Raw genomic sequence first — 17,992 nt, 5'->3', positions numbered from 1 at the left:
AATTAATAAAGGAGAAAAAATTTTTTAAAAAGTAAAAAAACAATAAATAATAATTTCTGACCATAAAAAAAAAAATAAGGAGGTGGCCCCTCGTTAGTCAATTATGTTCCATTGGGTGGCCGAAACCTATGAGTACATAGGCTGTTATTTAAAAAAAAAAAAAGATGAAAGAAAGGACAGGAAGTTGTAAGTGGTGGGCAGGTGGAGATAGATTGGAGAGGAGAAGGACTAGGGATTAAATATTATATGAAATTCTCATACAAATCATAAAATATTATTTGGGGAAAAATGGGAAAAGATATACAAAACAGGTGGAAACTCAAAACTAGAAAAAAACAGCTATACTAATATCTAGAAATGAAGCTTCACACTCAAATCAGTCAGAAGAGCTAAGGAAGGGCATTGAATTAAAACAGGTTATTAATAAAGGCGATTATTCACTGTGAAGACATAGTTACTATAAATATACAGAAACTAATATGCCAATCTTTATAAAACAAAAACTAATGAACAAAAAAGCAAAGCCACACCAATAAGGCTTGCCTTCAACACCTCACTCTTATTAGTAGATACAAATCCAGATTGTGGAAAAATCACTTAGAATATCCCACACAATGTTTGTTAAAGAAAATTCTTCTCAGTAACCACTGTTGTGACAAGTATCAGATAAATAAAGCTTTTTTATTAAGTTTTTTATTTTTACATACACATTTATATTATTACACATATATACAATAAACTACCTATAGCAAGAAAAACCATGAAACAATAAGGAATTATATAAATATTACATTCATAGTGTTTTGGCTATTTGTATTTGGCAGCCTTGAAGAAAACATCTTTCCTATTTTGGTGAGTCTAAAATTTTGAATGTAAATCATTATCTATCATATGTAGTCTCTATCAACCTAAAATATCTATCTAGACCTAAAAACATCTTAACCTCTAAACAACCAAGCTTAGTTGTAAAACTGAATTTGAAAGGACCAGACAAACTCCAATTTGAAAAAGAAACTCCATTTTGTGTTAAACCTAGCCAGGGCCTGAAGCCAGAGTCCAGAAAAAACCACAAACTAGTCTAAACAGAAAAATATTTCCTAGCAACACAATCAGCTCACCTTGAGAAAGTCCAAATACACCCTCTGCTGGTCAAGCTGACCAGCAGGTGGTCTGGCACATAGCAACAACCAATTAGGAGAAGCCAGGCAAAAGTTCCTAATGCCCCCATAACTGCTTCAACCAATTTTTTTCTATAGGCCAACTTGCCCCTACACCTATTACCCAACCATGAGATGACAAGGCTTGTAACTCCCTGCTTGCAGCTTTTCTGCCCAAATGTCATCCAATCATATACTGTAAAGCCCATTTATTTGTCTAAAACCTATAAAAACCCCTTTCAGTTGAGACTTGAGGCCACTTCCCTGTGTCTGATGTATCAGTGTGGGGAGGGGTGGCCCGGGTTCCAACCTGCAATAAAGACTTCCTTGCCTTTGCATTTGGACTCTGCTCTTGGGTGGTCTGTTTGGGGAGTCTCTCAAAATTTGGGCATAACAAACTATCTGGTCTTCAACCCCATCAGAGACATGAGAAGCAATAAAATTAATTACCTGAGTATACAGGGCGTTCAGGGTAGCAGCTTCTCTAATGAGAAGATGACAGAGACAGTTTACTGCCGGAACAGTCACCCAAAACTCTCTAAAACGTTGGAGCATCATTTTCAGCTTTTTGGCCCAATATATCTGACAGACATATTTGTGAGGCAGGAAGTATCGAGGACTTGCTTACCCTGTCTTGGCAGAGTTTGGCCATCAATTCTGCCTACATCCAAGCTTGCCCATTTTTAGGCAGAATTCTGTCTGTGGTCGAAATGAGGACATGGAGTTTACGGGCCAATAAGATTGCTTATCAGACCCCACTCTCCACTCAGCTGTGAAGAATGTCCTGTCCATTGGGTAGATCTGGGTAGGTGTGTGAAGTTTACTGCATGTATTGTCCTTGGCAGGTGCCATGGTTTGAGCAGGACCCCAGGGCCCAGATCCGCCTGTCATAATGTTCTTCTTGTAGGTTTCTAGGACCTTCTGGATCCTTTTAGTTCCCCATTATCCCATGCTTCTCTCACCTAGAGTCCTAATAGGTCTGACTTTCACATGGACTCTGGTGCCCCATATTTGACCATGTCCCCTGGATGGGGAGGCCTGGTGGCACTCAGAGGAAGGATAGCAGGCTACCAAGAAGAGACTTGATACCCTATGAGCATATACAAGGGGAGGAGGCCCCCCTCAGTCAAAGTCATAGGAGAAGAGAGTAAGGGGAAAATGGGAGGGAGGGAAGAATGTGAGGATATAAGGGATGGGATAACAATTGAGATGTAATATGAATAAATTAATAAAATATATTTTTTAAAAAGATTGCTTATCAGGAAAAAGATGCCTGCTGCCAAGCCTGATGATCTGAGTTTGAAACCCAGGTTGGAGAGAACCAACTCCTGCAAGCTATGCTCTGACTTACACACACATGCAAGTACACACATACACACTGTAGCATACACAGATGTGTACATATACACACACTACAAATAAATTTTAAGTGTGTGAAGAAAGGACTTTATTTTTATCATACTTTGGCTTAGTCAGTGTTCTATTGCTGTGAAGAGGCATCATGATCATGGTAACTGTTGTTGTTGTTGTTGTTGTTTATTTGTTTGGTTTGGTTTGGTTTGGTTTGGGTGTGGGTTTTGGGAGTTTTCGAGACAAGGTTTCTTTGTGTAGCCTTGGTTGTCCTGGACTTGATTTGTACACTAGAATGACCTCAAACTCACATAGATCTGCCTGCCTTTGCCTCCCTCAGTGCTGGGAGGCATTTGCCACCATGCCCAGCTGACCATGGTAACTCTTACAAAGAAAAGCATTTAATTGTGGCTTGCTTACAGTTTCAGAGGTCCATTATCTTCACGGAAGGGAGCATGGCATCATGGTAGACATGGTACAGGGGAAGGAGCTGAGAGTTCTACATCAGAATCCACAGGGAGCCAGAAAAGAGAGAGAGAGAGAGAGAGAGAGAGAGAGAGAGAGAGAGAGAGAGAGAGAGAGAGAGACTTGGCCTGACTTGAGCATTTGAAACCCTAATGTTCACCCTACCTCACACACTTCCTCCAACAAGGCCACACCTCTTTGAACACATTGGAACAGGAGACAACTTCCTAAACAGTATACTAATAGTGCAGGCACTAAGATAAAAAAATTAATAAATGAAACTGAAAAGCTTCCATAAGGCAAAAGACGTCAATAGGACAAAAAAAGAAGCCTACAGAATTGGAAAAAATCTTCACCAACCCTACATCTGAGAGAGGGCTACTTTCCAACATACATAAAGAAATCAAACACACAGAATATGGCATTTAAAGTTGTTTTTATAATCCTAAATTTCTTTGACAACAAGACAAGTAAACTCCTGACAACACCCAGCCAACCTCAAAGAAGATGATGAGCATCAAAGAGCCTCCTTATAGAGATGGCTACAAATGTGGCAAATCAGCCACTGGGTATAATGTCCTCATTCCTGCCACAAACAGAATTCTGCCTAAAAATGGGCAGCTTAGATGCAGACAGAGTCAATGACTGTACTTTGCCAAGTCAGGGTAAGCAGTCTTCAATAGTTCCCGCTCTGCAAACAAGTCTGGCAGGGATATTAGGCCAGAAAGCTGAAGATGAGGCTCCAACATTATAAAGTATATTGGGTAACTGGTCAGGCAGTAAACCATCTTAAGTCAATTTGTACATTTTGGAAGCTGCTAGCCCACACTGCTGGTTCATGTAGGAATTTAAGTTTTATTCCTTCTCAAGTCTCAGAGGGGCATTGAAGGCCAGATAGTATAGTTTTATAATCAAGTTTAGTTGGTTAGGGCATACGATCTTTTTAGATCAAGATAAAGAAGTTAAGTGATTAGAATTGAGATAGGATATATATTGAACTTCATTCAGAAATTTAGACCCAACAAGACAGGAAAGACGTTTACTTCAAGCTGGACAAATACAAATAGGCAAATCACTATGAATGTAACATTTATAGAACTCATGATTGTCACATGGGTCTCCCTGCTGTATGTAGTTTGTTTTATACATGTGTAATAAAATAAATGTATTTTTAAAAGGTAGGATAAGACTATGTGAATTGTCAAGAACAAACCCAGCTGAAATCCTAGTGCCTTTTACTAATGCTGAGATTATGTCATTATGGATAATCAATGAAGATTGGCAACAGCTTGTAGTAGCTATTTGGGAGAAATTAGCAACAAATATCCTAAAGGAAAGCATTTACAGTTTATAAAAAGAACTAACCTCATTCACCCACATATTTTAAAGGGAATGCCAATTCCTGAAACACTTGCCTTCCATACTGATACAAATAAACTGGGAATGGCAGGGCTATCAGTTAAACAAAATAAGCAAAGTGATCCAAAGTCCATATGCTTCAATTCAAAAATCAGAGTTTTATGCAATTCTTATGATATTATTAGATTTTCATGACCCTCTTAATTTAATTACTGACTCTCAATAGGAGAAGGAGTTGTTTTGCATATAGAAACTGCCCCAAATTTGATCATTTCCTCTTGGTGAGAATCCTGATGGCACACAGAAGAAGGGGAAGCAAGCTATCCAGATAAGACTTGATAGGCTTTGGTCATATAGTGATGGATGAGGTCCCCTTCTGTCAAAGGTCTAGGAGAGGGGAATAGGGCAGAGGAAGGTGGAAGGGTCGAAATGAGAAGATACAAATGAGGGAATGACAATAGGGATGTAATCTGAATAAATTATAATAAATTTTTAAAACTTTAAAGAAAAAAGTAAAATTAAATTAAAAACAAAACAAAACAAAAAAGAACTCAAGAGACTAGGCATCAACAAACCAAATAATCCAATTTTAAAATAGTACAGATCTAAACAAAATTCTTAACAGAGGAATATCAAATAACTGAGAAGCGCCTGAAGAAATGTTCTACATCCTTTAGCTATCTGGGAAACGCAAATCAAAACAACTCTGAAATTCTATCTTACACCTTTCAGAGTGGCTAAGGTCAAAAACTCAAGTGACAGCACATGCTGATAAGAAGGTGGAGCAAGGGAAACACTTCTTCCTTCCTGGTAGGAGTGCAAACTTGTACAGACACTTTGGAAATCAATCTGGCAGGGTCTCAGAAAATGGCAAATTGATCTACCTTAAGACCCAGCTATACCGCTCCTGGCCATATATTCCATCATTTCCCAAGAATGCTTGCTCAATTGTGTTTATAGCAGCCTTATTTATAATATCCAGAAACTGAAAACAACCCAGATGTCCCTCAATATAATAATGAATAAAGAATGTGTGGTACATTTATGAAGTGAAGTATTACTCAGCTGTTTTTTAAAAATCATGAAATTTACAGACAAATCAATGGAACTAAAAAAATCATTCCTGAGTGAGATAACCCAGACTCAGTAAGACAAACATAGTATGTACTCACTTTTAAGTAGATATTAGCTATAAAGCCAAAGATAACATGTAGTGCATTTTTTAACTTGACTTTATTTGGGGATGTGTAGCCATCAACCTCCCTTCTAACCTCCCAACCTTACATGAGAGAAAGAAGGTTAGTGAGAAGGGGCCTCTTTAGTTCTTCCTGCTGTTTAGGGTTGAAGGGTCTTAAATCTACATCAGTCTCTGTCAACAGCAAATGCAGCCAGCAGGCCCCTCCAAACCACTGCGCCCTAAAACATTTCTTTCCATCTGTCGGCTCCAAACTGCTACGTCACATGTCTCTGGTCTCTTCAAAGGGCTACATGCCACAGGGCAATACCACATGCCAGGCTCTCTCTGAGCTCTTATTTGTATCCTCGTCCTAGTTCATGCCCCTCCCCATGCACAGGAGGACTGCCTTTCCAATTGGCAAAAGCCACGCCCTGCACAAGCCAATTAACAGCTGTGAACAAACTAAAGCTCAAACTGAAATCCCACACTTTTCAAATTAAAAGAAAGACATATTTACATGACACAACTTCGTTTACAAAGAAACTAAAACTTTCATTACAATAACCATGCAACAATCCATAGACCCAGAGAAGCTAAGTAACAAGAAAGGATCAGGGATGGGGGCACATGAGATCTCCCTGAGAAAGGGAAATAGGATAGAAAGTGTGGATGACGGGACAGGGGAATGTCACCAGGTGGGACCAGGTCTGGGGAGGATAAAGAAAGAGAAAGAACGGGGAGATACAACTAGAACAGGGGATGGGCATCTCAGGGATGAGCTAGAATCCTAGGGCGATGAAAACTCCCAGGATTTTACAAGGTTTGCCCTAGTTAAGACTCCTAGAAACAAAGGATAAGGAGCCTGAGGTGGACATCTCCAGTAATATACATATATACACATATATGTGTGGAGAGAGGGGGGGGAAGAGAAGGAGGAGGAGGAGGAGGAGGAAGAGAACAGACTCTCCTATCAACCCACCTACAAGTTTTGAAGGAAGCTCCAATAATGTAGGTTACATGAGTCATCACCCATGCCTTAGGGCCTTTTTCAGTGGTGCCAGCTGCCTTTAAGTCACCCATTTTCTGAGAAGAAGCACCAATAAGTTCACTATTCACCAAGCTATATTTTGATAGGATTGGGGCTTATTGTTATTTGTTTGTTTGTTTGCCATTAGTACCCTAACTGGAGTTAATAGTTTGCATACATCTACCCAGTAAAAAGTATCAGAAACAAACTTTATAGTACTACAAAGGACTTCAAACAGCCAAATCAACCCCAAACACAAAGAGAGACATTAGACATATGATAGTAGCTGATTACAAATTATATTGTAAAATACATGATCCTGTCCCCCCAATAAATTATACTCCACAACCAGAACAACAAAACAACATAGTACTGACACAAAATCAATGTGTAGGCCAAATATAATAGAATGGGGGACACAAGAATAAATCCATGTAACTACAGCTGAGAAAACTAGAAAACATATTAAGAATAATAGAACTGGATTCTTTCTTATCTCTGTATTTGAAATGAATCAAAGGTCTTAATGTAAGACTGAAAACTTTGAAACTACTAGATAATACAGATAAAAGTACTTTAAGATGTAAGCGTAAGTGAGTTCATGTTCATATCTGACATACCCTATGTCTGAAGTGTGTAGTAAGATCCAACAATAGGGTCTTACCTTCAAGTTCTGGTGAGAGTGGATATAGCGACATTTTATACTGTTTGCAGAGTCTCTCAGCCCCTCGTGATCAAAGACTCAAAAGAAGGGTTCCATATCTGGCACCAGCATTTTAGTTAGACATTCTATGGCTCTTGTGGGAGGAGCATTATTTTAAGTTTATAAAATAATGTTTCCATAGCTTTTACAAATGCCCTTAATGTTATTTCTCTCTCTCTCTCTCTCTCTCTCTCTCTCTCTCTCTCTCTCTCTCTCTCTCTCTCTCTCTCTCTCTCTCTCTCTCCACCCTACCATCCCTCTGTATTACCTTCCATCTTCTGTACCCAGTTAGTTCTTTCCTCCTGTTCCCCCTTTTCCCCTTCATAGCATCTCTGTCCTACTAAGCCCCTTTGCAATGGTTCTCCACCCATCTTCTCATCGGTCCTTTCTAGTTTAACCATGCTGACTGGGGTAAGACTGTAAAGTATTTCAACTTGCAGGACCTTGTTTATTATTAAAGATATCAAACACTTGAAAGTTATTTTCTTTTATTTGTTCTTTTGAATATTCTTTTTCAGATTCACAGTTCATTTTTTTACTTGAATTGATTGTTTCCTTGATATAATTATTTAGTTATTTTGGTTTGTTTTTTTTGTATAGTTTAGACTACTAATTTTCTCTTGGATATATGACTAGAAACAATTCTTTATTACTCTGCAGGCTCCATTTTTCACTCAGTTTATACTTTCCTTTGCTTTACACTGTTCATTAATTTATTTATTTAATCACTCTGCAGCCTGACTGCTGCACCCTCCCTCATTTCCTTCCAGTCCCATCCTCGCATCCTCTCTTTCTCATCCCTCTCTTCACTTCTCCTCAGAGAAGGGGAGACCTTCCATGAGTACCCACCCACCCTGATACATGAAGTCACAGCAGAACTATATGCATCCTCTCCCACTGAGGACGGACAAGGAAGCCCAGGTATGAGAAAGGGATCCAAAGGCAAGGAACAAAGTCAGAGTCAGCCCCTGCTCCAATTGTTAGGGGACTCACGTGACAATCAAGGTGCATGTCTGTTATATATCAGTGGGAGGTCTAGGTCCATGGTACACATGTTGTTTGGTTAGTGGTTTAGTCTCTTTGAATGCATTTAATATAACAGCAACAGTAATTGATTTAAAGCATTTAACATCTTAATCATTCATTCAATTATTTATTCGACATGCATTTATTAAGTTCCTTGTTCTTCCACATTTGGGCAAGCTGGTTTTATCTCTGGTACCTAGAGTTGTATCTTCCCTACCTGGAAGGACAGGTTGTCCTTTACTTAAAATAGGAAATTCTCGGCAGATTTCTCCATCCTCTTGCTCTTGTGCCAACCATCGTTGAACAGGGATAAAAAACTTCTCTCCAGAATTCATGTTTTGCAATTTTATCTGTAACAGCAAAAAAAAAAATCAATGAATCAAATGTATTTTATCCAAATCTGATACACAGGTCATAGTTCAAACTTATAAACTATAGGAGATTAAATAAAACATTAATAACCCATATCTAGGATCTTATTTAGCTAAAACAACAAATGATACAAGGTTTTCATACACTTGGAATAAGATTCTGAGTAAAGAATATGTCTTGGAGCAGCTGTGCCTCAGGAACTGGAGGTAGCTCAGAGGTAGGTTTAAGTTTATCATGCACAAAGCCCTAAGTTTATCCCACCACCTGATATTCAGGCATTAGGAAAGCTCTCTTTTCCGCATGGGCTCTCAGGTCAGAACGTTGTCTTTCAGTGAGAGTATATTTGTATTAAAGAGAAAAAGAAGAGAATATTTTGTTCTGATTGTTTTATTTTTCCATTGCAATCTTACATGTTCTTTTTAAACTACCTAGCAAGTGTGCCTGCATCCTAACTTCACAGTGAGTATGATATTAGTTATTATTTATTAACCAAGTGATATGGTAAGATATGGAAAATTTTTATAAATTTATTGATCAATAAAAAATTTAAAATATCATGTAATTACTTAAGAATCAACAAAGAATCCTACTTTGAAAGGCCTAAAAAGCAGAAAAGAAAAAAATAGAAAAAGAAAAAGAAAAAGCAGAAAAGAACATTATTTTAGATAAAAGTCAGGGAGTAATTTTGAACTCTAATAACTATATTCTGTAGTTTCTCAATGTAAACATAGTTTTTCATTCTGCTTCAAGAATTTTTATGAATTTAATGTAAAAGTGATGTCATTACTAACAATCATCCATAAAATACAGGAAAATGTGCTTTAAGTTATGATTCACCTTCTGTGAATTTTCAAAAATAATTTTCTCTCATATTATAAAACTGCAAGACAGAAATTTTACCAAGGGTCTTAGTTACTTTTCTATTGTTGTGATAAAATGCCATAACAAAGACAGTTTATAAAGAAATGTGTTTAGTTGGCTTATGGTTTCAGAGAGTTGCGGTCTATGATAACAAAGAAAGGAATGTTGGAAGAAACCCCTGAGATCTCACATCTTGATCCACAAGCAAAAGACAGAGAGGCACACAGGAAACCATTATTTTCAAAGCTCAAAACCTATCTCCAATTACATACCTCTTCCAACAAGGCCAGACCCCTTAATCTTCCCAACAATTCCACAATATTGAGAATCAAGTATTCAAACATATAAACCTATCAAGATTATTTTCATACAAACCACCACATGCCACTTCCCTGGCTACCATAGGTTCTTAACTATATTATATTGCAAAATGTATCAGTTCAAATTTAAAAGTCCCTGTAGTCTTGCACAGTCTTTTGCTTTACAAATTTGTTTATACTTATTTGTATACAAATAAATATACATATCAATACAAATAGAGTAATTAAAAATAATTTATAGAAATATCTCTCCCTCCAATCCTTACCAACATGGTCCATCTGGGAGGCAGACAGTGAACCAGAAGAGGTGAGTTGGACCACAACCCACATAAGTCCCCATCCTGAGGAGGCCTGTGGAATAATACCTAAGAAGCTTTATGCTTGGATCTCTCTCCAGCCACTCCTCACCAGTCTGGCCCATCAAGGACATAGCCAGCGGGCCAGAAGAGGAGGCCTGTGGCACCCAAGCATATTTGAGCTTGGAGCTCTCTCAGTGAGTTCCTCACCTGCCTGGCTCAACTAAGACACAGACAGTGAACCCATCAGAGGTGAGCTGTGATTGGGTTCTAACACCCATTATCCATCATCCTGAGGAGGACAATGGGGAGCCCTACCATGCAGCCTTTGGCTTGGAGCTCTCTTCACCTGCTCCTGACCTGCCTGGCCCACCTGGGACACAGACAGTGACCCATTCAGAGGGACTTACAGGTCTGCTAACACCAGAGGCAACCATATGGATAGAGGTCAGTGCAAGTACATAAGCAACAAAATTCAGAGCCAGGATACCACCAGAAACCACAACAAGCCCTGGAGATACTGACACCCCTGAAGTGCAAGAAACATATTTTAATCTGAGGTGATGTAATGATAGAAGCCTGAGATGAGGAAAATAAATATTTCAAAAAAATGCAAGAAAATAATTCAAACAGATGATGGTATTGACTAAATCCTAGAAAGAATTACAGAAAAATATAATCAAACAGGAGAAAAAATTAATGAATTGAATAAAACTATTCAAGACATAAAAGGGGAATTAGAAGCAATAAAGAAAACACAATCTGAGGCAATCCTGGAATTGGAAAACCTAGGGAAGAGAGCAGGAACTGCATGCATAGCAAAATCAAGAGTATACAAGAGATGAAAGAAAGAATGTCAGGTGTAGAAGATACAGTTGAAGTTAGCTATATATCAGTAAAAAAATGTTAAAATTAAAACATCCAAGAAATCTGGGACATTATAACAAATACTGGTTATTAATATCCCTCAACTTCAATGGTCTTAACTCCCCCAGTAAAAAGACACAGGCTAACAGAATGGATACAAAAACAAAACCCATCGTTTTGCTGTATACAAGAAACACACCTCAGCAATGAAGATAAGAATAATCTCAGTGTAAAGGGCTGGATAAAGGTATTCTGAGTAAATAGACCCAAGAAGCAAGGTGGAGTAGCTATTATAGTATCTAATAAAATAGACTTTAAACAGAAATAATCAAGAGAGATGGGGAATGACACTTCATACTCATGAAAGGAAAAATGCACCAAGTTGATGTCTCCATCATGAACATCTATGCCACAAATGAAAAAGCTCCCACATCCATAAGAGAAACATTACTAAAACTTAAATCACATGTTGTATGCCACACATTAATAGTGGGAGACTTCAACACCCTATTCATACCAATGAAGAGATCATCAAGACAAAAACTAAATGAAGAAATAATGGAACTACTAGACTAGTAGACGGCATGAATCTAAAGGACCTAACAGATACTACAGAACATTTCACCCAAACACAAAAGTATATGTCTTCTTCTCAGCACCTCTTGTAAATGTCTCTAAAATTGACTATAAACTCAGTCACAAAGCAAACTTTAACAGATACAAGAAGATCAAAATAACTCCTTGCAGCTAATCAGACCACCATGGATTAAAGCTGGAACTCAACAACAACAGAAATGACAGAAAGCTTACAAATTCATGAAAACTTAACAGCTCCCTACTCATTGACCTCTGGGTCAGGGATTGAGATAAGAGTTGAAAAAAAAGGGGGAGTATAGAAATACATAGAGATGATAGGACAGAAAATAGATTATTGAATCTACTCCTCAACTTAGGGCCTTAATTGTTACTCACAAATAAGCTTATTTTTAATTCATTGGTATATAATTTTTATATTGATGCAAAATAAGTATAATTTTGATACCTTGGTATAGAATTCAATTTTAAGATTATTCTTCACACACATTATATATATTTCTACTCTAATATAAGGTATTGTACCTATAGAACACAATTATAATACAAGGTTTACTTCTAATGCATTGAAAGTGTTATTTTAGGCTATTTATAGTAATTAAGTAATACAGTATAATTGTTAATTGATCTAATCATGGTCACGCAAATTACTAATCTATTTTTAATCATAAGAGTATACATCCTAGCTCTAACAGATAGATATGGTTCTATAGATAGATAAGGTAAAATAGTTAGATAAGGTCTTCAAAAATCTCAGAGACCTATAAAATGTGGCATTTCAAGATATTTTTATCATTTTAAAGGTTTTTTGACAAGACAAGTTAACTACTGGCAGCACCCAGCCTTCCTCAAAGAAGATGATGAGCATCAAAGAACATCATTATGGAGATGCATTCAAATGTGGCAAACCAGCCACTGTACAAAATGTCCTCATTTCTGTCACAGAAAGAATTCTGCCTAAAAAAGGGCAAGCTTGGATGCAGGCAGATTTGATGGCCAAACTCTGCCAAACAGGGTAAGCAAGTTCTCAATACTTCCTGCCTCACAAATACGTGTCAGATATACTGGGCTGAAGGTGATGCTCCAACATTATAGAGTTTGGGTGGCTTTTCAAGGCATCAAACTGTCTCTGTAATTTTTTTTTTCAATTTGGAAATTGCTAACCTGCACTTCTGGTTCACTCACATAATTAATTTTTATTCCTTCTCAAACCTCTGATGAGGTTGAAGACCATATAGTTTAGTTTTACAGTTAAGCTTAAATTTTTAGGAGTTAATATGTTCTTAGGTCTAGATAGATGTTTTAAAATGATACAGATGAGATATGATAGATATTGATTAACATTCAGAATTTTATTTTTTTGAACATTTTTTTCTCCTTTATTAATTTATACTTGTTACATCTCAATGGTTATCCCATCCCTTGTATCCTCCCATTCTTCCCTCCCTCCCATTTTCCCCTTATTCCCCTCCCCTATGACTGTGACTGAGGGGGATTACCTCCCCCTGTATATGCTCATAGGGTATCAAGTCTCTTCTTGGTAACCTGTTGTCCTTCCTCTGAGTGCCACCGGGTCTTCCCCTCCAGGGGACATGGTCAAAGGTGAGGCACCAGAGTATGTGAGAAAGTAATATCCCACTCTCCACTCTACTGTGGAGAGTGTTCTGTCCATTGTCTAGATCTGGGTAGGGGTTTAAGGTTTACTGCCTGTATTGTCCTTGGCTGGTGCCTTAGTTTGAGCAGGACCCCTGGGCCCAAATCTGCCTATCATAATGTTCTACTTGTAGGCTTCTAGGACCCTCTGGATCCTTCTACCTTGCCATTCTCCCATGCTTCTCTCATCTAGAGTCCCACTAGAATGTCCTCTCCTCTGTCTCAGTTTCCTGGTAGGTGAAAGCTTTCGTGGGACATGCCCCTTGGGCTAATATGCAGATATAAGTGAATATATACCATTTGAGTCTTTCTGCTTCTGGCTTAACTCACTCATTATGATCATTTCTAGCTCAATCCATTTATCCACAAATTTCTGGAATTCCTTGTTTTTAATAGCTGAACATTCAGAATTTTAGACTCACCAAGATAGGAAAGATATTTTCTTCAAAGTTGCCAAATTCAAATAACCAAATAAATTATGAATGTAACATTTTTATAATTCCTGGTTGTTTCATGGTTATTTTTGCTATATGTAGTTTACTGTATTTTTGTGTAATAATATAAATAAATATGTAAAAAGAAAAAATAATAATTTTTAAAATTTAAATCAGTAGCCCCCCCATACAAAATACAAACTGAAAGAAATTAGCGAATCAACAATAGCTACAAGAAAACAAAGTATCTCAGTGTAACTCTAACCAAACAAGTAAAAAACTTGTATAAAAAAATTCAAGTCTCTGAAGAAAGAAATTGAAGAAGATATCAGAAGAAGAAAAGATCTCCCATGTCCCATCATCAGTATGATTAACATAGTAAAAAGGGCCATCTTGCCAAAAGCAATCCATAGATTCAATGCAATTCCCATCAAAATTCCAACACAATTCTTCAGAAACCTAGAAAGAACAATTCTCAACTTCAGATGAAAAATTAAAACAAGCAAACAACAACAACAACAAAATGGAATAACTAAGACAATCCTATAGAGTAAAAGATCTTCTGGAGGTATCTTCATCCCTGATCTCAAGCTGCACTATAAAGCAAACTCAAAACACAACTAAACAGCCTTGTATAATATCATCAATATAAATGAAAAATAACTGAGCATTTTGTTTTGTTTCTCAAGGAGGGTTTGTCTGTGTAGAACTGGCTGTTCTGGACTTGTCTGTAGACTAGGCTCGCCTTGAACTCACAGGTATCTGCCTGCCTCTGACTCCCTGAGTGCTGAGATTACAGGCATGTGCTACTGCACCTGGCTCAAACCAGTCTGTCTTATGAGAAAAATGATAAAATTCTCATTAAGATACTTGCAAATTGAGTTCAGAACATATCAAAAAGATTATGCACTATGATCAAGCTGGCTTTATTCCAGAGATTCGGGAACAATTCAACATATGTAGATCCATAAATGTTACAAACCACGTTAACAAAATGAAAGGCAAAATCCACATGATCATCATATTAGATGCCAAAGGGTCACTGACAAAAGCCAACATGATATCTTCATGATAAAATCCTCGAGAGACTAGGGATACAAGGGACATACCCCACCATAATAACAACAATATACAGCAAATTCACAGGCAACATATATTAGAGAGAAACTCAGAAACAAGACAAGAATATCCACTCTTCATATCTATTCAACATAGTATTTGAAGTCTTAGCTAGAGCAATAAAACAACTGAAGGAGATCAAGGTAACAGGAAGATATGTAGCCAAAGTATCTTTATTTGTAGATGGTGTTATTTTCTACATAAAAGACCCTGAACATCTGATGAATGCTTTCAGAATTAAAAATAGCCTTATTTGTGAGTAACAATTAAGGACTTACATTGAGGGATTAATTCAATAATCTATTTTTGGTCCTATCATCTCTATATATTTCTATATTCCCCCTTACTTCCTATCAAGCCCTATCTCCATACCTACAAAAGAGAGATAAAGGAAAAGAGAGACATCCCTGAGTCTCTGATTAGATTTGGTTTGAAATTTATTTTGTTAGATATTAAGATGTCTATACCTACTTGCTTCTTGGGTACACTGGATTAAGATATTTTTTCATCGTTTCATCCTGAGGTGATTGTATTACAGCACTAAGGGAAAAAGCTTGACCAATAGAAGTGTTACCGCTCCAAAAATAAATCTCCTGTTGTTTTTCTACTCTTTAGACTGTACTTTTGTATGTCCTTTTGGCATGCTTGCTTTTTCCTTTGCAGACCTGACTATCAGTGATTACTAATAACCATGCAACAGAGTCAATATTAGGCTGTCTTAAAATTTATTTTGCCATAGACATTAGTCTATTGCTTTTCAAATTATTCTCAGGAAATTCCTATGACAAGGACAAAAGGTAGGCAAATTCTTTGCCTAGAATATCATAAGAATGGTCCCTAGCACGGTTGTTAATAGTGCTTCTCTCTGAAAGCTCTCAAGCTGAGAGTCAACACAGTTCTTAGCACTACTTCTTCCAGGTTCCTACTAGAATGGCCCATTAAGCTCTGCTTACAGCATTCGGCCACTTTCTTAGCCCAAGTCCCAAAGTTTTTCGTGTTCTTCTATAAGAGCCAGAATAACAGGTCTATGACAGCAATAGCCCACTTCTTGGAATCAACTTCTGTCTTACTTTCTTTTCTGTTTCTGTAATAAAACACCATGACAAAAGCAACTTACAAAAGAAAGTATACAAATGACTTATGGTTTTAGGGGGTTGGCATCCATGATGGCAGAGCAAAGGAATGATGCTAGGAACAGCTGAGAGATCTAAACTTCATCCATGAGCAGGAGACAAAAAAGGGCATGTTGGGAAAGGCACAAATATTTTTGAAAGCTCAATGTCCATTCCTAGTGACACATCTCCTCCAATAAGACCCAGATGTCCTAATCATTCCAAAACAGATTCACCAACTGGGGACTAAGTTATCATACACATGAACCTATGAAAGCTTTTACCATTCAAACTTCTACACCAAGAATACTAAGAATTAGATTCAATGACCATGTCCTTTGGACAACTTTATTCAAAGACCCCTAATTTGCAATGATGGTGGATGTAAATACATCATTTACCACAACACAAAACAGGAAAGAAGGGGTCTAGTTAGAAGATTTCATTTATTGCTAATATGGATATAAGTATAATTTTTCATTTTAAGTTGTATGTATAGAAAATAAGGATTTTTTTTCTTAATAAACATTAAAAGGGCTTTATCCTGATTAGCATGTGTTCCCTAAAGTTCCAGGACTGGCATCCAAGCTTAATAGATTACTAAAGATATATCACTAAAGACGTATACTCACATCTTCTTTGAAACAGATGCTTATAGAGACAGTCATCTTTTAACTTTTAACATCATTACTATCATCTTTTAACAATAGCTATTACCAACATTAAGTTATCATCTTTTAACAGTAATTCAAGTACATCCAGAACTCTGTGGATTTCAAAGTGGCTTCAAGTATTCTTTTTTCTTTATAGAGAAAGAGAAATGTTACTTATTTGAAGCTTTTTCTGCTCAGTCAGTTGGGACTAATTAACTACAGAGGGCAAGTAACAGTGCTGTCTAGGGAACGCTGCAGTGACTCCACCGGTTCACAGTACTTACAAAATGTCTCACCAAAACATGATTCCTGGAAGGAATCTGCAGGGAAGTTTGTGTAAAATAAGAACAAATTGACATCCTTACCCTCTTACAGTGCCAGGAAGGGGAGCACCCAGAATTGGTATGGCCAACACGAATTTTAAATGGCATTCCTATATCCCCAACTGTGATCTAAAGAGTCAAGAAAATATATTTTACTTATACTTTTTAATACAGCTCATACAAGAACATTACATACTTATAAAGAGATCATGATGACAAACACGTACACCAACAACAGAGCACTGAAACATATGAAGCCAAAAATGTGGTGCTATAGACTGAACCCAGGGTCTCATATGTGCTGAGAACATGCTGTATCACTAAGGTACATACTCATCCCAGTGAAGAAAGATTTAACAAGATCATGTAAAGGAACACACAGTCTGCTCTAATAAGCTGTAGAAACATAGCTTAAATAACAGAAAAAAAAAAATAAGACCACAAGGAAGGAGCTTGGCCTAACATCTACTTAACCTTCATTCAACAACAAATATATAATCTTCTCAAGTATGCACAGAACATTCCTTAATATAAACCATGTGTTATATAATGCATCTAGTTCTTGAAATTTCAAAAAGATTATGGCTGGGTATAGTGGTACATACCTGTAATTGCAACGCTCAGAAGAAGAAAAAAGGTCACTAGTTTGATGTCAGCTAGTCTTAGGCAGTAAATTCTAAGCCCATACTATATAGTAATACACTGACAAAAAAGTAGAGGAGATTTTAACTTAGATATATATACATCATATATATAATCACACACAATGAAATAAAACTAGAAATGAATATTAGGAAACTGGAAAATTTATATGTAAAATAAACAGCATACTCAATGAGTTTGTCAAGCAAGAAATTACACAGTAATTATGAAATGGATGGAGATAAACTAAACCAAAATAGTACATATGGAAAATAATATAAATGAAGTTCAGAAGGAAAATCCTAACTATAACCACATAAATAAAAAATAAGGAAACACCTTAAATGCATAATGTAATTTTCTACCGTAGAAGAAAGTTCAGGGACATTAAACTGATGAATATGCAATTTTTAAAAAAAGAAAAGAATCTCTCAAATAAAGACAGTTCCTCAGAAAAAGAATCAGCAGAATTTATAGTCTTT

At 36.9% G+C, this 17,992-nt stretch overlaps 1 protein-coding gene across 1 annotated transcript in view; it reads right to left on the bottom strand.

Annotated features, from left to right (window-relative positions):
- Positions 1-17,992, bottom strand: part of RP1 (RP1 axonemal microtubule associated) — a 296,647-nt gene that overhangs the window by 208,951 nt on the left and 69,704 nt on the right. Inside the window, exons 6-7 of the mRNA XM_084776855.1 lie at positions 16,911-16,997; positions 8,482-8,614 (exon numbers count right to left, since the gene is read on the bottom strand). Coding sequence (XP_084632981.1) covers positions 8,482-8,614; positions 16,911-16,997 — 220 coding nt within the window. The remainder of the gene's footprint in view (positions 1-8,481; positions 8,615-16,910; positions 16,998-17,992) is intronic.

This window comes from Acomys minous (genome assembly GCF_964271855.1).
Source record: "Acomys minous genome assembly, chromosome: 1".
Taxonomy (NCBI): domain Eukaryota; kingdom Metazoa; phylum Chordata; class Mammalia; order Rodentia; family Muridae; genus Acomys; species Acomys minous.
The sequence above is the reverse complement of the archived record's forward strand: the minus strand, read 5'-3'. Positions and strand labels throughout refer to the sequence as shown.